Source organism: Dipodomys spectabilis, unplaced genomic scaffold, assembly GCF_019054845.1.
Source record: "Dipodomys spectabilis isolate Male_0828 unplaced genomic scaffold, ASM1905484v1 ptg000178l, whole genome shotgun sequence".
In the NCBI taxonomy this organism is placed as follows: Eukaryota; Metazoa; Chordata; class Mammalia; order Rodentia; family Heteromyidae; genus Dipodomys; species Dipodomys spectabilis.
The window spans coordinates 7,472,934-7,494,702 of record NW_024870855.1 but is presented as its reverse complement, the minus strand read 5'-3'; the positions used below and the strand labels follow the sequence as shown (position 1 = coordinate 7,494,702).

Below are 21,769 nucleotides of genomic sequence, written 5' to 3'. Positions count from 1 at the left end.
TCTGATCACTTATGCTATGTTTTGTAGGTCATCTCTTGCCAACCATGAATGCTTTGCACTGCAACATGCTGACCGTTCAAATTTCTATATTACAGAAAAGGTAGGCCAGTCACATTGTTTTAATCAGGGATACTTACACTGAAGGACAGTACACAGAGTAAGGGGTTTCTTCTGTGTAGGGCCTAGCATGCATTTTTTATGTCTTTACCATCCATGAAAATAGGGTCTATAAAAAAAATCAGGGCTGGGAAGGTGGCTCAGTGGTAGAGCGCTTGCCTGTCATGCATGAGGCCCTGGATTTGATTCCTTAGCACCACATAAGTAAAACGAAAAAAAGCGGGAAGTGGGGCTGTGGCTCAAGTGGTAGAGCGCTAGCCTTGAGCTGAAGAGCTGAGGGAAAGTTCAGGCCCCATGACCTGACCCCAAGAAAAATAAAATCAAAACAAAAACAGCAAAAAAACCCCTTCTACTACTTATAAGACAGTAGTTAATCTATTCAAGAGTAAAGACTAAGTATGTTTCTGAATCCTGCTAGCAAATCATATTTCCTTTTTAACAATTAAATATTGCTGGGTTAGAGAATTTACTTTATATTGGATGACTTAAGTTTGTTCTCTTGCCTCAGATTTTTATTTTCTCCTTAATTTGTTTCCCCTGGTCTTGGCCTAGGTGCTGTCTTTGAGTTTCTTTGGCTCAATGCTAATGCTCTACAAATTGAGCTGCAGCTCCCTTTCTGTTTTTTTTTTTTTGTAGTTTATTGGAGATAACACTCTCATTGACTTTACTGCCTGGGTTGGCTTTGAAATGTGATGTAACTAGGATTACAAGAGTGAGGTAGCAGCACTCAGTTTCCCCTGTGTTATTATTTTTTTAAATGCTTAGAAGAGCGACAGGAAATCTTGTCACATGTGGCACTTTATAGTCACTTGCTTATGACTGTTGGAAACCAACTTTCTTCGTGAGTGATCTTCACACTCTTTAGAAAGCTTGAATTTGGAGTGATTTGTGAAGACTATAAATGGACCTAGAAGCAAGGAAACTTAGTACCCAAACGATCTCTGATGGGCAAAGGGGAATCTAGCATTAATAGGTACCAGGCACACTGAGCCAAGCAAATTTATGTTTGCTTATTGATTTTTTTTTTCGGTTGTGGGGCCTGAACTCTGGTCCTGGATGCTGTCCCCCAGTTCTTCAGCTGTAGACCAGCATTCTATCACTTGAGTCTCAGCCCCCACTTCTGGCTTTTTCTGCTTATATGGTGCTGAGGAATCGAACCGAGGGCCTCATGCATGCAAGGCAAATGCTCTACCACTGAGCCACCTTCCCAGCCCCTGTTTATTGATTTTTTGTTTCTCACAAGTTAATATAATATAATATAATACAAAAACCAAACTATTCAGACGAAGAGAAAACATGCTTCTAAGGAATATCATAGTTATTTTTTGTAAAATCCTGTTTTTTACTGAGAAATTATCTCAAGGCATTACTGGGATTTGAACCTAGGGCTTGACACTTGATAGGCAGGTGCTATACCACTTGAGCCATGTGCCCAGGCCCTAGCCTGAAAATTGTTTTGTTTAGTTTGAAAGGGACAGAGCATCTAAATGTGCTATCAGGTCTCCAGCGGGAAGTAGCAGAGAGAGATTAGAGGCTTGTGTTTCTAATTGTAACCCTGTGTTTGTAAATAAAATGTCATCACTTCCTTTGCAGCTGTTCCTGGTTCTAGCTTTGTGTGTGTTTGTGTGTGACAAAGAGCTGGACACACACAGAGCAGGAGAGGCTGGTAAATCTTGCCTCTGTGCAGTGGAAGCTGGGCTATCTTGTAGTATTCTGTAGGTTCATATAGGCTCTTGCAAATATTCCTGAAAATAGAGACCTCGTTCCATTCTTGAATTTCCTCCTTGCTGTCTTCTTGGTTACTTACTGACCAGTGAGTTGTTAGGCAATATTTGCATCACCACGGAAACCAGTGATTCATGTTTGAAACTTGCGTGTGCCATTAGTTACTGATTTTGACGCATATATGAGGTGGTTTCCCTCCTTCTGTTGGAGAAAAAATTGCTCTAGTACCTCAAAGAGGTGATACTCTCCCACCTTATAGTTATTGATTCTCTTCTTCAATTCATTCTAATATTACCAGGAAGACATCTCCCTTGCTTTTTTCATGTTATCCAAGCTCCTTTGCCGAAAACCTTCATTTGTGTATTGGTCCATGAACTGGAGCTTTTTAGTTCAATGAGAGAAATGGCATGTTAAGTAGCAGTCTACAGAAGTATAGATTGCAAGTAAAAGCCTCAGAGACCAGGAGCTCATGCCTGTAATCCTAGCTACTCAGAAGGAAAGGATCTGAAGATTGCAGTTCAAAGCCAGCCTGGACAGGAAACTTCATGAGATCCTTATCTCCAATTAACCATCAAAAAGCCAGAAGGGGAGCTGTAGCTCAAGTAGTAAAACACTAGTCTTGAGCAAAAAGGCTAAGGGACAGAGCTCAGACCCTGAGTTCAAGTCCCAGGACACACACACACACACACACACACACGCACGCACGCACGCACGCACGCACGCACGCACGCACGCACGCATGCATGCATGCATGCATTAGAGGAAGGTAAAATTTAGTTATATGTAAGTTCAAGTTCTGTTCCAGAAGGTTACTTATTTGGGGGTGATATCTGAGGGAGAAAGGGAGAAAAGGGAGGGGAGGAGAAAGGGAGAGAGAGACAGACAGACAGACACACAGAGAGAATAAAACAGACACGTGTTTCTATAAAATTTGCTTTTTGAGTAAGAATTATAAGGAGAGAATGCTCCTTTGAGTCGCATAGACTTGTGTTATGGTCGCTGTAGCAGAGCAATGAGACAATGAGGTCACAGGTTATTCAGGTCAGAAGTGGGTGGGCCCTGCAGGTCTCTCCTGGAGATCCTCTGTACCACCATCTGGGCCCCATTTGTTTCTGTGGATTCCAGCTCAGGATAGCGATTGTCTCAGGAGATTAAATAGAGAAGTTACAGGCTGAGCGTCCTGGTTACCAGTTTCAGGGTATGATTTCTCGTGGGGTGGACACTATGTGGGTGGACGTCCACACTCAGCAGAGATTCACAGAGCCTTTCACTTCCCTTTGTTCTACTTTGGCTGTCTAAGAGCACGTGTGAGTGTGTGCGTGTGTACACACATGTGTACTAATGCCATTCTTGTTTAGCACATGGGAAACTGCCTTGTTTTCTTTACCCTATTTGTGCAGAAAGCTGGGTATCCCAGTATATAGGTCTCAGTGCAGGAAGCACTAGGAGGTTGCATACTTACAGTAATGGAGGCTTTGTGAGGACTGTAGAGCCTGAGAATGCCCAAAGTACTCTCCATCTGACTGATAAATGCCTTCACTTGTCATGGTAGAGATCAGGTGAGCCTCATCCAGGTGCCTCCTGGAAAGCTGAGCTAGGAGCCTTTGGGAAGAAGTGGGGTCCTTTTGGGCTCACCCTCATTTTGTCCTCCCCAACTCCTTTGGTCTACAGGTCCTCAGGCAGCCCTGGACCTTCTCAGAGTCATGGGGAGGACATGACTGTGGGTAGCCTCTGCCTGCACCCCAGACATCTTTGGGTGGGGTTTAGTTCAGTGCTTTGGTTGATTGAGCCTTACATTAGCAGAGTAAAACAAACCTCCAGAAAGGATTGAAGTGTATAGATGAGGAGGGCGGAAGGCTGGTGCAGGAATTGTGAGTTCCTGTCTGTGCCTCCCTAGGAGAGGAGCTTTGTGATTGGTCAGTTGTGCCCCTGACTGAAATCCCTGTGTATAGATCTTTGTGACCTCCAATCACAGAGCCTTTCCTAGGACAGACATTTTAATTGGAGCAAACAAACCCAAGTCCAGGAAGTTTATAGCTTTCCCAGCTCTGAAATAGTTATTCTTTCTGCCACCAGTTGTAAAATTCGGGATCCTTTGGACAAGAAGTTGCTGCTTCTTCAGTAAACCATACACCTCAGTCAGGTCATGCACAGTCACACCTGCAGGCTGGGCCAGTCCCTTCAGGTCTGGCTTTTGGCAGACAGAGGGGAGTGGAAGCAATGTGCTACAATCCTGGTCCTTCAGCTCCTCTGGGTTTGCTGACTCTTAAGTGTTTCTATCATGTTTTCCTTCTGGTCCTCCTTCCCCTCTTGACACTTCTGTGACTTCGGTCTCCTCTGAAACACATGCCCTTCTGCTGAATCCATTCTCTCATACTTGACCAAGCCTGACGTCTATTATCAATGCTTTAAGGCTGTCCTGTTGCCTGCTTGTGTGTCTGTACCCTGCCTTTGTCAAACACGGGACTTTCCTAGTCAGCCTGCTTGTCTTGAACTTGGTGAGCTCCAGATGCATGGCTTCCAGAAGGAAATGGCCAGGCTGAGAGGGAATACCCACGCATGAATGCATTCAATACAAGCAACTCGATTGATTCCTTATGTGTGCCAGGCTCTGGGCTGAGCTCGGGGAAGAGTTCCAACTTTGCAAAACTGTCACAGACATTTTCCCTGTATTGCTGGATTACAGTGACAGTAAGTGGCACAAAAGGACACATGTGCGTGTCCATCTTAACTGTGTCTGGGGGGGGACATTGAGGCATAGATGAGAAGCAAGGAGAAAGGATAAATGGAGCCTTTAAAGTCATCAGTTGATCAAGGCTAACACTCTACTTCTGGCTTTTTGTTAGTTAATTGGAGGTAAGAGTGTCTAGCTTGGAACCTGAATCCTCATATCTCAGCCTCCTGATTAGCTAGGATTATAGGCACATTATAGGCACTAGTCTATAATAGTTTTGATTCTAAGGAAAAATGGGATCAAGTCATAGTCCTGAAATGTCTGCCTTTAAAAAACCTCTGACTTAGTTCTTTGATAGCTTGGCTTAGGGCTCTGGTAATACACTAGTGTGAGGAAAAGTGTTTATTTCTTCCCACGGAGATGTCTTCTTGATGAAGTGTTTTGCTCAAATGATGTAATGTTAATAAATAGTTATCTAACTTATATCTAGTTATAACTTCCTCTTTACTTCTAACAGGATAAAGTTAGCCCTGATTTTAAATACCAAATGCTTCTAACATATTCACAGAAAAATAAGTTAAAAATGTCTGTCATGTTTTCAGATAGATCTGGTCAAGGCTGTAAAGGAGGAATACTTTATTTGCCCAGATTTGACAAGTTCCTATGTGCTGGGATGAGAAAGAGAATTTAGGACACATTCTCCCTACCTAGAGTTTTGAGTCTAGGGGTTGATTCATTGGTACTGCTGATTACTGAAGGCATCAGGATTGGCGAGATTATTGGGGCTATGGTTTTCAAATCACTTAGGTTTATAAGGTGACCAGTCTGATTCTACATATATTGAAAAATCTTCAGAATAGTCTTTAAACTCTTATTAAAGCAGGGTTGTTGAGACAGAATTCACACATCTTTTAATCTAGCCAGGTAGAGTATACACTGGTGGCTATTCATTTTTCTTTTATCTTTTTGATGGTGCTGGAATTTGAACTCCGCTTGGTAATAAGCAGGTGTTCTCTTACTTGAGTCATACTCCTAGCCCTTTTTTCCTTTATTTATTTTCTGAGTAGGCTGTCACTTTTTGGCAAGGGCTTGCCTGGACCACACATTTATACTTAGCCAAGCATCCCATATAGCTGGGATGATGGCCACACACCACCCTGCACAGCTTTTTATTGGTAGAGTTGGGGGGTAGCTCAAGCTGGCCTTGAACTTTGAGTCTCTCGATTAGTTTCCCGAGTACCTGAGATTACAGATGATGAATGTTAGCCATCGTTCCTAATGTGTTTTCAGTTTCTGCAGTGCTTTATTTATTAATGATATTTTTACCAGTGTATTTCTTTATCTTCTAAGCACTAGCTGTCAGACTTAAAAGTAGAATGAGATCCCATTCAGGCCTCTAAGCCCAGTCATGAGACATTTTAGGGGGTGTGGGCAGGGGTGGGTGTGTTTGAAGCCTTCTGGCAGGAGTTGTGACCAGCCTCTGGTTCTTTCCTCCAGTTCCTACAGGAAGTGAACAACCACATTGTGGTTCCTCACTGGATTCTAGGCACACCCTTCCTTTTTACTGCCTGAGCTGGGGACTCATTGTGATTGGTGTCCACTGTTGTAGGGAGACGGGAGCCTTCTTACTTAGGGTGGACATCGCTGTCTAGCCCCAGCGAATCTCTTCAGGTTTATTCTCTGTTCACCTCAGCTTTCTCCAACCATGTTAATATTCTCCAAGTACACTTGCTTTGTCTCCCTGGTGTAGCTTTCCTAACTTGGAATTCAGTTCCACCTCCCTTCCTTCTTCCTCTCCTGTTCCATTTCAGACTAGGTACAGAGGATAAAGAGACAACAGACAGGAAAATAACCACATTTCAGGACAGCCATCTCCCTTTCCTGTCTTAGTCTATTTTCTCCTGCTTAAGCAGGAGACCACAACTTCTGAATCATTTGTTTTTTGGAGGTCGGAGACTAGGAGGGTGAAGGTCAGGAGACCGCATGTTTCAAGTGAGGGCTTTCTTGTTGCAGCAGTCATAGAAGTAGATGGAATTGCAGGAAAGCACATACAAGAAAAGGCTAGATTAGGGTGAACTGGCTTTTCCAGGAAGCCACTCACTCCACTACCTATGTGCACAGCCACTCCTGTTGAACCAACCTCCAGCACCCCTCAGATCAGGTCTCTGCACCTCATCATCCTGCTTTGGACCCCACCTTCCTGCCCCAGTCTGTTATTTGCAGATTATATTTCCCACATAGGAACTTTGGGGAACACATTCAAACCATAGTATCCCTTTGGATCCTAGGTTGGCTAGGTTACCAGAAACCTTGCCTTTTTGTCTTTTGAATTATCTTTACTCCAATTTGGCAATTATTTTTTAAATTTAGCATCTGCTAGATCTCTACCACTTTTCTCCGAGTCTGTGGGAATCATTGTTTTTTTTAGTCTTTTGTCTCTGGGGTTCCTGGTTAACTTAGCAGGACACACATGTCTTCATTATTATGCTGAATTACTGTGTCACTGTGTGATTTGTATTTTGTCCTCAATAGGATTCTGCCTGATGATTGAAAAATAAAACAACATAAGAAGATATGACTTAAGTGGTAGAGTGGTAGCTTTGAGCACAAAAATCTCAGGAAAAGGGCCTAGGCCCTGAGTTCAGGCCTAAGACCAACACACACACAAAACATAACAATAACAATAAAATAAAAGAGTAACCACAATGAAAAACAACCCTATATGTTCCTCCCTAATGTCTTACTTGGTTCCTTGTACATGCTATGTATGTGTTCAAAGATTATTGGGTGCATGCCTTGCCATTTCTTTGTAAGATAAAAAAGCACAATCAATTGCTTAATCAATTCTGTATGATGGTTAATTCAGTTATCATTCTCATTTGCACAGTGGAGGAGTTGGGGAGCAAGCAAATCCATCTTAGGATTCCTCTTACATCCTAAATCAGTGCTTGGGAGTTAGTTTGCCTTTAGTTCTCACACCTGATGAAAAAAATTAACAGAAAAAATAAATTACATTAAGATTCATGAACATATAAAATCAGTGCTGGACTGATATTGACTGCAGGTTTTTTTAAGGGACTTGTGAGATGTTATAACATCATAAGTAAATCTTGTCCCGTGGATATAAACAGCTTTTATTTGGAATAAGCGATGTATTTTAGGAAATGTGGTCACTTGTGGAAACTTATCTCTTGTGGCAATAATGGTTGGTAGGGAAATAAATACAGAGATCACCTCGTGCCTTAGAGTGTATATATAACCTATTACCAAACAAAACAATGGCAACAGTTAACCAAGTTGAAAGGTAGCAAAGAATCTCTAATAATGTCTACTTTTAATATACGATCTCTTAGTTTTCATTGTTCACTCATCAGAGCTAGCCTCTATGGCCCACGTCCAGTTCTTTTGTTAATGCTAGAGACCAACTTGTGATTGGGGGAGAGAGAATTTCCTCCCAACTTCTGTGCTTGCACAATTCTGTGAAAGTGAGTTTTTCTCTCTTTCACCCTGGGCTAGGGTCCATTAGTATTCGTGTGGCTTACCTTCCTTCAGTTCTTGATTTCACACAGTGGGCTCTGAGAATCAGTAGACACAGAGAAACAGATTTGTGAGTTTACAAAAATACTTCAGACTTTCCACCAAGGAAAACATAGGCACTGGCTTAGAAACCTTGATTGTATTCCCCCTGACCCCTAACACTGTTGAAAAGAAATGTTCTAATTGCCTTACTTATATAACTGTAACCCCTCTGTACATCACCTTTACAATAAAATAAAATTTTAGAAAAGGTACTCTATTCACCTGACACATTTTCCAATGACTAAGAAACAACTGGACTTGTACGTGGGTTTGGAAGGGCACAAATTCAGATTAGCAACCATTTTCCAAACAGGAAAGACACTGAGCTAAGTCACTACAACCTACATTGGCATGTTTCTTATCAGAAATTCAAAAGATATTTAGTAGTATGTAATCTTTCAGAAGATACTGGATTTTCCCCAGCCAAGGGCAGGATAATGAGTCGTTGGCTTCTGGTTCTCAGAGCGTGCCCAGGATAGAATGTTACATATTTCTTCTAGGCTTCCTTGACTCAGTCTTAATCCATCAAGTACACTTTGTGAAAATCGAACACATGCATGCACATGTGCACATGTGTGTGCACGTCCCTCCCTCCCCTTCAATTGTCCTGACTTCCCCGGGTGCTATCCAGCCCTGACATTGGCCTTCAGCTGCCATTCCCTATCCCATCCATGCCACCCTATCATTATCCTGCTGAAGCTGCTTGTAGTGACTCAAACTGGCAGTGGACTTTCTGAAGTCTCTGAAAACATTTCCAGAATTTTCTAATGAAGAGTTTGAGGAAGGGATGGAGGCTATCATTTTCGTTGGGTGTTTTTGCTTCAGAGAGGAGTTGGAAGCCTATGTGCTTATTTCAGAGTGAAGCTAGAAGCTAGACATCAGTTGAGGGGGGAGAAGAAGGGCAGTGACCGCCACCAGCATTACTCAGATGTCAGTGGGTTTTATGACATGTTATTTAATGTTGACCACTGATTGTTGGGTACAAGCTATAACAGGATGATTACAGAGGCAGCTGACTTTTCTTGGTTGGGCTCCCTTGCTAGTGTTTGGTAAGATAGGGCTGCTTCTAGAATTGCAGGCAAAGATAAATGCCAGAGGTCATGATAATTCCATGTTCTCCAGTTCAGCTATTAAACCAATGAATACATTGACTCAGCTACTAAAACATTGAGGCTCAGGGTGCATAAAGAGTGACACGTAGGCTGCTCTCAAAGACAGGCTCTTGTTTTCCTGCAATGATGCTAGCAACTAACAAGGTGGGGGGGAACAAAAAGTTGCTATCAGTAGACAAGATTAGTTTTAAGCTTGGCTCTGCTACTCCTCACAAATGTTTAGAAACTTACTTGCAAATCTTCAAAGCACAATTCTGGTCATTTTTATGCTTTGTTGTATTTTTTTTTTTTTTTTTTTGGGTCCCGGTCGTGGGGCCTGAACTCTGGGCCTGGGCGCTGTCCGTCAGCTCTTCAGCTCAAGGCTAGCACTCTACCACTTGCGCCACAGCGCCACTTCCGGCTTTTTTCTTTTTGCTTCTGTGGTGCTGAGGAATCGAACCCAGGGCCTCATGCATGCAAGGCAAGCGCTCTACCACTAAGCCAACTTCCCAGCCCCTGTTGTATTTCTTTTAAAGGAACTGTTAGCCTCTGCTTTTCAAAGTTTTGGACTGATGACACAATGTGTACATTGTGAGTGTGTACACATGTGCACATATGTGTGTGTATGTGTGTATAGGGTAAAGATTATGTGTAGGGAAACATTAAAGATTCATGAAACTATTGTTGTAGATATTTTTAGTCTGTATTGTATTTTGTTCTCTGTTTTGACAATGTGTGTTAGAACCCATCATGGTTTGATGAAGGGTAAAGGATGTCTTTCTAGTTTGAAAAGAATTACTCTGCTCCTCAAGGTCAAAAACACATGTAGATCTTCTCTCCTTTGTCCTTCAGTTGCCCTACAATAATCATTTAATGGCTAGTACAATACCCCGAGGTCAGACACAAGAGATAGACATGAGAAAAAAAATCCTAAAGGAAGAGGAGGGATGAAAGAAAGGTAATCAGTTAGGTGGATGGAGTGAGCAGAGAGCCAAGGGTGGTGATGTTGCTCCACCTTGAAAAGAGGTACTGTATGTCCATGACTGTGCAGTCAGGTACTCTGCCACTTAAGCCATGCTTCTCATCCCTTTTGTTTTAGTTACTTCTAGCATAAGGCCTCTCTTTTGGCCTGGGCCAGCCTGGGCCATGATCCTCCTGTTTATACTTCCCATAGTAGATGGGATGACAAGCATGCACCAACACACCAGATTTTTCTGTTGAGATAGAATCTTAGTAACATGTTTTTCCCAGACTGTCAAAAATGCTATCCTCCTGATCTATGCCTCCAGCATAGCTAGGATCACAGGAGTGAGATACTAGTGCCTAGCTTGATGAATATGATTCTCATGAATGTTTGATAGGTTTTATACATAGGTACATATCCATCGATACTATATAGAATTGTTTGGGCTTTCAAATTTATATCATTAGCTGGATGCTGGTGCTGTAATCCTCGCTACTCAGGAAGCTGAGATCTGAGGATCCTAGTCTGAAGCCAGCCCCTATAGGATAGTCTGTGAAACTCTTATCTCTAGCTAACCACCAGAAAACACAGCAGTAGAGCTGGAACAGTGCTCAGGCCCTGAGTTCAAGCCCCACAGCAGATGAGAGAGACAGAGAGATTCAGACAGAGAGAGGGGGAGGGGGGATTTACATAATCGGTAGCCTAATGTAGGAAACCCTTTGTAATGTGATTTTTCCCCTCTGAGAACTATTTTGGAGATGGATTTGTGTGGTGTCCCCATGGCATGATTAACCCATTTTCTTACAGATAATCCCTTGTTTTCTTAACTTTGTCATTACAATAATGCTGTGTTGTGTGTGTGTGCTTGTATGTATTGTAGAATGTAATCTAGAATAGATGTGAAAAGCCTTGCTGGAGAAGTGATACCCATCACCCCTTGGGTGGACACTGCCTTTCCCTGCCAGCTTCAGAGCCTCCCACAGCGGGCAGGGCATTCAGCTGCCTGCATGTCGTGTGGGTATGGCTGATCTTTGCACCTGGGCAGGGTTGCCACTGGCTTCTCTTGGCTGCAGTCTGTCTTTTTCCAGTCACAGAGGTGGAGCATCTTTTCCTGTGCTTACTTCCTCTTCAGCTTTCTCTTCCGAGCCAGGCTGCTTGTGCAATCTCAATTTAATTGTGCAGAGGCCTCCTCTGTGCTTGCAGATTTGCAGGATGGGTTCATGGGAGGTGGACATATATTTGTTGTTGTATGTATTGCCACACAGGCCATAGCTGTTTTATTAAGAAGTATTTTTCAATGGTGGCTCTTATGAAGACATTTTAATATGACATCCTAATTGAATTAGCTAGTTCCCTTCCCTTCCCTCTTCCCCTCTCCTTAGACCCTCCTTCTCTTTTCTTCCTTTTCTTCCTCCTCTTCCATCTTCTCTTCAGTCTCCTCCTCTTGGTCCTCTTCCTCCTCCTCCTCCTTTTATTCTGCCAGTACCAAGATTTGAACTTAGCCTTGCACTTGTTCCACTTATTTGCTCATGGCAGATGCTCTACCATTTGAGCCACACATCTAACTTGTTTGTTTGTTTTTGCTGGTTAATTGGAGACAGAGTCTCACAGACTTTTCTGCTCAGGCTGACTTCAAACTTGGTTTCTCTAGATTGTCTCCTGAATAGCTGGCAACCCAGGCATGAGCTCTTGGTATCCAGCTGCATTTTTGTTCCATACTGATTTCTTTTTTTTAAAAAAATAAGCTTTTTATTGTGAAAATACTGTACAGAGGGGTTACAGTTACATGAGCAAGGTAATGAGTACATTTCTTATCAAGCATTGTTGCCTCCTCCTTTGTTTTTTCCCTATCATCCCTTCCCTCCCATCTCCACAACTACACTCCCCCCTCCCATACTGATTTCTTCCCTTTGGACGCAGACTCAGTACGGAATTGCTGGACCAGATGGTAACTCCATTTCTAGCGTTATAAGGAACATTTCAACTGTTGTCCCAAATGTCTGTAGTAATACTGCATTCTCACTACTTGTGTCTAGCTTCCTTTCTGTGAATCCTCATCAGGATTTGTTGTTGTTATTTGTCTTTTTGCAATAGCCATCATGACTGGTAAGATAGTATCTCATTTTGATCTTGATTTGCATGTGGTTTCTCAACACTTTTGAAAGTATTGGTTGTTTAACTGTCTTCTCACACATAGTGTGCTTGCTACTCACTTATTTAGGAAAATCTCCTTAGATTGCATTTTCTCTTCTGGCAAAAGGAAGGGAAAGAGAAAAGGTAGAACAGTGGGATTCAAGTGGCAGTCCATCTATTTACTACCCTGTACTGTTGAGTTGGTTCCCTTCCGGCTGAGAGTCTAGACCTTGTTTTCTGAAGGGCCCTGTCCAGTCTCTCATACAGGGACCCTTCTTCTTGGGACTCTGAAGGCTGGATTTCTGAGTGTGGTTCTGGACTTTGAGCCTCAGATGCTGGGAGCTGTCCCAGCAGGAGTCAGCTGATGGCTCATTACACGTGAGACTCATCTCACACACGCCTGATAGTGGAACTTGAGCAATGTTCTCGCTTCTCTCTCTTAAAAGATGTGTAGAGACACATGCACCTTGGAATAGTCATGAAGTAGACAGGGAGGGAAAGGAAAGATAGTTTGAGATTTGTTTGTAGATGGGAAGAGAAAGGGCAATTCTATTCTTTTTTAAAAATTATTTTTATTTGAAAATGCTCAAAACAGAGTACATTTCTTTTTCGACATTGTCAGCCCTCCCTGTCTCTGTTTTTCCCTCTCATCCCCACCCACAAGTTGTATAGTTCATTTTCAACAGAGTGTCTAGTGAGTATCATTGCTGCGTTTGTTCATCCTTTGTCCCTCCATTTCTTTGCCTCCCCTTACATTCCAAAGACATATAAGAGAACAAACAGAACAAAAAGAAAAGAAAACAAAAACAGCAGAAAAGAAAAAATGCTCTTGTTTTCATATCCTGAAGTTAATTTCAATAAATATTATTTTATAAGCACCTTTTTAGATGCACATAGGCATTATGCCTTTCTATTCCCCTCCAGAGTGTCCCCTTTGGTCTCACTGTGTGTACATGCTAGAGACCTGTATAATATATTATGTCCCAGTGTAATTTAGATCCAGCTTCTGCATATGTGAAAATAATGTGTTGTTTGTCTCTCTGACCTTGGCTTACTTCACTTAACATGATTTGTTCTAGGTGCATCCATTTCCCTGCAAATGACATAATACTGTTCTTTCTAACAGCTGTGTACAATTCCATTGTGTATAGGTATTACGTTTTTTGGATCCCCTCATCTATTGTAGGGCATTTGGGCTGTTTCTACACTTGGCTATTGCGAATCGTACAGCATTGAACATGGCTGTGTAGGTGTCTTTAGGGTATTCTGGCTTATGGTGTTGTGGATAGATGCTCAGGAGTGGTATTGCTGGGTTGTAGAGAAGATCTATATTTAATTTTTTGAGGAACCTCCAGACTTCCATCCAGAGTGGTTACATTTCTACCAACAGCAATAGGGTTCCTTTCCCCCCACATGTCCCCTAACATTTGTTGTTTGAATTCAGGATGTTGGCCAGTCTAACTGGGGTGAATTTCAGAGTTGTTTTGATTTGCATTTCCTTTATGACCAGGGATGTTGAGCATTTCCTCATGTGTTTCTTTACCATTCTTACCTCTTCTTCTGAGAAGTGTCTCCTTAGCTCCTTTGCCCATTTAGTGCGTGGTTTATTAGCTTTGGGAGGAGTTAGTTTCTTGAGCTCCTTGTATATATAGGATATTAAGCCTTTGTCTGATGTACTGCTGTTAAAGATCTTCTCCCAGTCTGTTGTCTGTTTTTCTAGTTTAGTAACTGTGTCCTTTGCTGTGCAGAAAGTTTTTAGTTTGGTGTAGTCCCATTTGTCAAGTCTCTCCTATCTGCTGTGCCCCTGGGACTCTTTCCAAAAATTGTTTCTGCCTATGTCTATGAGTTCCAGTGTTTCTTCTACTCCCTCTTGCAGTAATTTCAAAGTTTCAGTTTATCTACTTTGAGTTGATATTTGTGCATGGTGACAATTAGGGACTCATTTTTAGTTTTTTTTTGCATATGGATGCCTAGTTTTCCCAACACCAATTATTGAAAAGTCTATCTTTTTCCACTCTATATCTTTGGCTCCCTTATCAAATATCGGATAACTGTAAGTATATGGTTTTATTTCTGGTTATTTCTGTTCTTGAAGATGTAAGTGGCCTCTTAGCTTCAGTGTGTAATATATTTTGATTATTTTTCCAGGCTCCACTAGGATTAAAACACCTATTCCATTCATTTGAAAGCATTGGTCGACTGCTCTAGGCACTGGTGATGAACAAAAGTTGATGTCCACTATTCTGTGTGTATGTGTGTGTGTGTGTGTGTGTGTGTGTGTGTGTGTGTGTGTGTTTGTACTGGCACTTGAACTCAGGCCCTCATACTCACTTGTTTTTTCACACAAAGCTGGCTCTTTACCACTTAAGCCACACCTCCACTTTTTAACATTTTGCTGTTTACTTGGAGATAAGATTTGGATTTGTATGAGTAGTGTAAAAAAAGGAGGAGGCTACAATGCTTGATAAGAAATGTACTCATTATCTTGCCCATGTAATTGTAACCCCTCTGTACAGTATTTTCACAATAAAAAATAAAATACAAAAAAAAAAAGATTTGGATTTGTGTGTACTGATTGGCTTTGAAACTCAGTCCTCAGATCTCAGGCTCCTGAATAATTAGGATTATGTGCATGAGCCACTGGTGCCTGGCTAATGGCCACTCTTCTTTGAATATATATTCTGGTGAGTGTGGAAAAAGACAGGACATTTTTAGAAAATGAACAAAATATTTGTTTGTTTGTTTCTTGGGTGCTGGTGCCTGTCTTGGGACTTGAACTCAGGACCTAGATACTGTCCCTGAGCTTTTTTGCCCAAGGCTAGTGCTCTACCACTTGAGTTCCAGCTCCACTTCATCTTTTTGGTGATTCTTGGAGAGAAGAGTTTTGTGTACTTTCCTGCCTGGTTTTGAACCCTAGCCCACAGATCTCAGCCTCCTGAGTATCTAGGATTATAGGTGTGAGCCACAGGCAACTGGTGAGATATTTATTTTTTTAAAAGTGAGTAACATGATAAAGCTACAGAATCACAGTATCGTGGCTGTTACTATTTTGGTTTATTCTGAAAGGCTGATCTGGAATATAGTTTTAAGAATGGGTTAGAAATATGATCTGGCTGGGTTCAGGTTTATAATCAGCTGGATAGAAACAAATAAGGCCATTGGCAGAGGGATCTGGCAGCCAAACTGGAGATGTAAGGGGCTTAGTCTTCCAACCATGTGAATCCCCACAAACTAGGCAGGAGTGCTATTGAAGGTTGGTGTCAATGTCAAGGCTGTGCATCCATACATTTTGTCTTTTCTCCCTGACACTATCTTCATTTCCATGCAAAGCCCTGGCTGTCCATCCTGGCCGAGGTACTCTCTGTAAGGATTGTCTCTAAGATTGCCCTGGAGCCAGATCCTAACATTCCCAGGAAGGGGACAGCTTGTGCCATCCCTGAAGCGTGTCAGAGCACCCTGTGTGATAGAACAAAGGACAGGACAGTGAGCTGGGTGGGAGAAGGCTCCAGAGAGACCTTGGCCACGGCCACCCCAGTCTGAGTTTCTAAACCATGAGAGGAATCTGGGTTTTTTTTGTAACTGTGATGAAAAGCCATTGTTGTAACGTCTTGTCCTTGAACGTGTAAGAGAATAGAGTTGCAGTTGTATTAAAATCTTACTATGGCAAGAAACCGTAACAATATAAGTAGTATCTGTGCCCCTATGTCACTGAGCGAGATGAGAGATATTTGCTGCTTTCATTACAGTTACCTTAAAATGTTACTTGTTTCTTCAAGGTATCTTTCAGTAATCTACAGAGCTTTCTAGTCAACATATAGGTTTATGAGTACAATGCATCTTGATCAGTGGCTCCCTATCTATTGTTTTCCCCTTTCTCCCCATCTTTCCTAGCCCTGTTCATCCCTTCCAGGTACCTGGTTCCATTTTTCACATCTAAAATGTCATTTATGACCATTACATTTGATTAGGGATCATGCTGATTACTAGAATTCCTAACAAATCTTGTTATTTAATCTTGTTTATGAATGAAGAAGTCAGCAACAACAGCCTTGAACCACATCTGAGGTGCCACCTGTTTCTGCATATTAAGTGGCCTGGAATGTGGCCGTATCCATTCATCCATGTGTCACTGTTGTAGCTGATCCCTCCTGTCCCAGTACACTTAAAATACTGTCTGGCTCACACAGAAGACGTTGTCTCAGTCCTGCATTGATTGTATAGCACTATGAAACCGATTAAAATATTGGGATGGCTCTTTGGTTTCTTAGCAAGCATCCACATTTTATTTTATGTTCTTACAAACATTTTGAGAAGAGAACCAGAGATTTCAACAGATTCCCTAAACACCCAGGACCAGAAAGGGAAAAGCAAAGAGAACCCTAAAAGTCTACTGTCTCAGGCCTGGACATCAAGTATGCCTCCCTGGTCTTCTTCTTCGGTCAGAGATTCTCTTTCTCAACCTGGGGCAGATTTTCCTCTTGTCTGGCTGCAGAATCTGCCTCTTCTTATGAGTGATAATTGGGCCTTTGCATATTTCATGAGCATGTCAAGCAGAGCCCTTATTTGCACTGTCTAGTTTAATCCTCACGGTGACAGTGTGGGAACTGTCTTCAGGTAGCAGTGTGGGAAGGGAGGCCCAGAGACACTGTGCTCAGGTACAGTCGCCCTTCTGCATTTGTGGTCTCTGCTTAGACGAATACAACTCAACTCACCCTGGGTAGAAAATGATTTTTAAAAAGGCCTCCAGACTGAGTATGCACTGATTTTTTTTCTCCTTGTTGTTGTTACACACAATCCAGTCTAACAACATAGCCTTGACACTGTATTAATTAGGGATTATAAGCAATCTAGAGATAATTTAAAGGACATGAGAAGATCACATGGTTCTATTCAAGTACTACACCTTTTTTGTTGGTGTTGGGGCTTGAACTCAGGGCCTGGATGCTGTCCCTGAGCTTTTCTGCACAAGGCTATAGTGCACTAACACTTAAAGCCACAGCTCTACTTATACCTTTTTTGAACAATGAGCTTGGACATCTGTGGGCTTTGGCACTGAGAGGCAATTATATCCATTTACTATATGCCAGGTACTCAGATTATGAGTATATATTGTGTCTCAGGAATGGCACATGCCCAAATGACCAAGAGTTATTGAACCTTTTGGGTTTGCCCTAGGCCCACCTAACACCTGGTGTTGCTACTTAGTGTTGCTAGGTTATTTCTGTTCTGTGGGCCATGTGGCCCTATGTAACTTCATCCTGGCCATGCTCCCCTGGGTGCTTCACATACTAAGTCCCTTAGCTCTCAGCTGGAAGTGCTTGTACTTATTGTGTTGTTGTTTTGGTGTTACCTGGGTCTGGCCATGGAGGTGGCATTTTTCTAGCTGAAGTAAATGTCCTTGGCAATCCCTGCCAATGACCCTTTACAACTTTTTAATTTATTATTTTTCAAGCATAAACATCTCCCCTGTCAATACAGTTTTTGCCTCCAGACTTGGTGGCTCTCTGAGACTGTAGGCATTACCTTATCCACTGAAACTCAAAGGTAAATATTTGCACCTTGCCCTTTGATTGGTGGCTAGGTTAAAGTTGACCATAGTGGGAGGGGCTGGCCAGCAGGGCTCTATCCCTAAGAATAAATGAAGCAGTTCAGTGTGATTCACTTAGCTTGGGCAAGTTTGTCTAGAACTTGCCAGAAGTTACTTTCTGTCTTAATCATGTAGGCCATCTTTTGGGCTTCTTCCCCTCCCTCCCTCTCCTCCATCCCTCCCACTCCCCTCCCTCGCTCCCTCCCTCCCTCCCTCCCTTCCTTTCTTCCTTCCTTCCTTCCTTCTTTCCATCCTTCCTTTTTTCTGTCCTTCCTATCATTAGTAGCATTATACAGGGATTACCTCGGTGCCGGTATCTCCCAGTGCACACACTCATTGTATCCTGAACTCTTGCTTCTGTGTAGTTTTGTAACCTGACTGTGTGACTTTGCAATGTGATGACCTATGTTTCCATAATACAAACCATTTTTTTAAATAGCTGTATATCATTGGCCTGCTTTAGTATAATTACTTTAAATTTTCCTTTGTATGGGGACCATCTGGAACACTTGATATATCAGTCAGGGTCCAACCAGAAATTATACCATTATTTATTTAAACAGGGGATGTTCAACTTAAAGAACTGGCCACTAGTCAAAGCTGGTTAACAGAACAAAGGGGCTGAAATGGCTCTAGTAGGTCTAGATGAAACAGATGCAGAAAAGAGCCTATGTGGCCTGTCTGAGGACAGGCAGCATTGATGTTAAAGTCCCTGAGAGTCTTACCTCCAATTAACCATCAAGAAGCGGAAGTAGACCTAGCCTAGACAAAATGCTTATGCCCTGTTTGAAGCCCTAGGACCAGAACAAACAAAAAGTGTGAGGTAGTGGGGGTGGGGAGCAGACCCTGCTTCTCCCATGGGGTCCTCGCCACCTCCCTGTGATGCAAAAACTGGTCTGAGGACATAAACTTGGCCAGATGACCTGTGCTGGGGACCTTAGAATTGACTCCTAGGTGACCTTAGAATTGACTCCCGGAAGGGGGAACAGGATCTAGGGGTACAGGAGACCTGAGGGCTTCCGTGTGGATTCTTCTATGGTGGGAGCATTCTTCTTGACCCTGGGGGAAATTTTTCCAGTGCATTCTCTTGGTACAGGTTAAAGTTCCTCAGCTGGAAAGTAACGGTAAGCCCTAGGTCCATCTTCTGTGTCCCAAAGCACATCCAAAGGGAGATGAATTTTGGGTTAAGAAGCAAGAGATGAATTTTGGGTTAAGAAGCAGCAAGCATGTAACTTGAATCCTAAAGCGTACATTCAACTCCAGTGTTTTTACAAGATAAAAATTTAAATGCTGGCCCTAACACTGTTAAGATAGTCATATTACTCACAACCTGACTTAGGGAATTGTAACCTCTTTGTACAACTACTTAATAATAAAAATTTAAAAGATATGCAGATTTTAAAAAATTGCAAATGCAATTTGAATTTGGCCTTTTTTTTAAAAGGATCTTTGTTACACAAAACAAAGTCATCCACCAACAATGCATCTCTAAACACAGTCCAAGAGATATGAAAGGAAAGGTGGACATCTTCACCATAGACCTCACTCCTTACTAACTTCCTAGGTCTGGCTTTCTCTTCTGGATTGTTTAATTTGAGATATGAGTGCCCAGAGCCAACACTTGCAAGGTCAGGACCTGTGCAACTGCTCAAAGCCTCCCTCCCCTGGCTCAGTCTCCTCAAGTTACTTCTTATGACAGATTTATTTCCCTAACACACTTTCATTCTATCAGCAGTATTGCTCAAGAGCCTCAAATGTTTCCTCTTTCTTCATTGTACTAGAATTACAATAAAATAGAAAAGAATTGACCTTTAGCAAGGGCTTCCTAGCCTCCATTCTGTTGATAAGGAAGCCAAAGTTCATTGACATGTTCAAGGTCATACAAGACGGCAGTTGGCTCAGGCCCAATCTGCAGCTTCCTTCCTCCTACTCGGTCAGGCTTTCCAGCCACAATGGGCCCACCATCCTTACCCCATAAAAATAGCCCAGCCCAGCACCTGGTCGGAAATCCAGTTATACTTGACCTCTTCTCCTGCTGTGCAAGGGTGCCCAGCCACTGGCTAGATCCAAGGCCAAGACTCAAATCTAAATAATTACCTCATGTCACTTCAAAAAAATTTGAGTCAATACATCTTTTAATGTTAGTGGAATCTGGACGTCAATCAGGTTCTGTTTTGGCTTTTGGATCATGGACCTAAGCACCAAGCACAAGGGGTGATAGTTATTCAGTCCTGTCATGCGAGGTTGGCTAAGGGAGTAATTAGTAGGTGGTTCTGTCTTTTTAGCTGTAGAAGACATATGAATATGCATGTTCCTTTAAGGGAAACTGGTTTGTCTCCAGAAAAACATTTCTCTGCCTTCAGAAGTATGTGATCAAAACCCAGAAGGGGACAGTCTCCTGATGGTCTTTGGGTCAGCCTTGTGAGATGCTGGTCCATTCCTGGACTCCTGGGAGCTGCCTTCCCCTTCCGTCCCTTCATTCTGAACTTGATCTTGCTACAGAGTGAGAGAGATCATCCATTCATTGGGGAGCAAGCACATTCCTGTTCTGGGTTCACAGACCATAATGGGTGGTTAACAGATAGCGTATAATACCTGTCTCGTTCTTTTCTTTTTTCTTTTTAGAATTGAGCACAGGATTTTTCAGAGCTCTATACAGTAAAACCATTAAAAGAGATGGACAACTGAGAACAAAATCTAATGGAGAGGGTGAAAGAAAAATTAGGAAATAAGTCAAACCACATTTCCTTCCACTGATAGATAGACTATGATGTGAAGATCTTGTCCCCAAAAGGTCCAGTGTTAGTTATAGGAAAAGTATTTACAAGAGTTGACCTCATTTCCTTTTTCCTTCTTCTACACACTCACCTCTCTGCCTTTTTCCCCTTCCTGGTTCTTTGGGGAAATCAGATTTTATTTTAGGGTATTTTTGACATTCCTCCTTAAATGTCAGCTCTGTGGTCCTCTGTCTTGAGGCTTTTCTCTGTATCCTAGCAACTGGTATCCTACAAGGTCCTCAACTGCTTCATTAGCCTGAAGGGTGAAGATCAAGCAAATGGGACCCCGAAGGGGTGAACAGGAGCAGATTTGCAGTCAAAGCCAGTCTCTGGAATGATTAAGTAATGTGGCTGAAGAAGACTTACTGGATAGCAGTGCCTCCAAACTAAAAGGCTTCTCTCAGCCCAGAGATAGGGGGAGGCCAGGATGGTGGAAGGGGTGGGGTGGTGAGGAGAAGTAGAGAATTGCATCCTTGAAATCATAGGCATGTCCTTTGCCTGGAAATTTCTGTTGTAATTGCTAAATCACAGTAAGGGGAGTAGAAATTGAATTTTGGACCAGGTGACACCATTCTTCATTTGTCTGATGAGGTCAAAAGTTGGCATATGGAAGAACAAACTTCAGAGGGGGAGAAATTGGACAGAGGTGACGATTTTCTGCAGGACGTTATTATATGCTATCTACATGGATGCTGAGTGGATGGGTTGCTTCTGTAAAGAAATGCAGAGCCCCTGTGGATGGCTGGGGAAGGTGGGGGCGGTGGAGGGGGTACAGCGGGCAGTGTGAGGATGACAGCAGGCCTTGGGTGCCTTTCCCTGGATTGTTTGTCATCCTTCTGCATAATGTTCTGCTTTTTTCTTCATTTTTGAAGAGCTAAAATGAGTTTTGTTTACTGCAGACTTTATCACCTCAACATTTAGAATACTTATTCTGTGTGTGTGTGAAAATCTTAGGACAGATTTTTAAGATTTAAATTAAAATTTTCATCTTTGAATTGATACATAAAACATCAAAATTGTATGTGTTTATGGGGTACAGGATGATGTCTCTATATGTATATACATAACATGATGTTTAAAGTAGGCTAGTTATATTTACCTCCTTATATTTTTCTTTCCTTT

The 21,769-nt window shown here is 42.3% G+C and overlaps 1 protein-coding gene across 2 annotated transcripts in view; it reads left to right on the top strand.

Moving 5' to 3' along the window:
* The window catches only part of LOC122120726 (engulfment and cell motility protein 1-like), a 135,457-nt gene that overhangs the window by 1,041 nt on the left and 112,647 nt on the right, over positions 1-21,769 (top strand). For both annotated transcript variants that reach the window (XM_042694952.1, XM_042694951.1), the window contains exon 2: positions 28-100. In XM_042694952.1, coding sequence (XP_042550886.1) covers positions 28-100 — 73 coding nt within the window. The remainder of the gene's footprint in view (positions 1-27; positions 101-21,769) is intronic.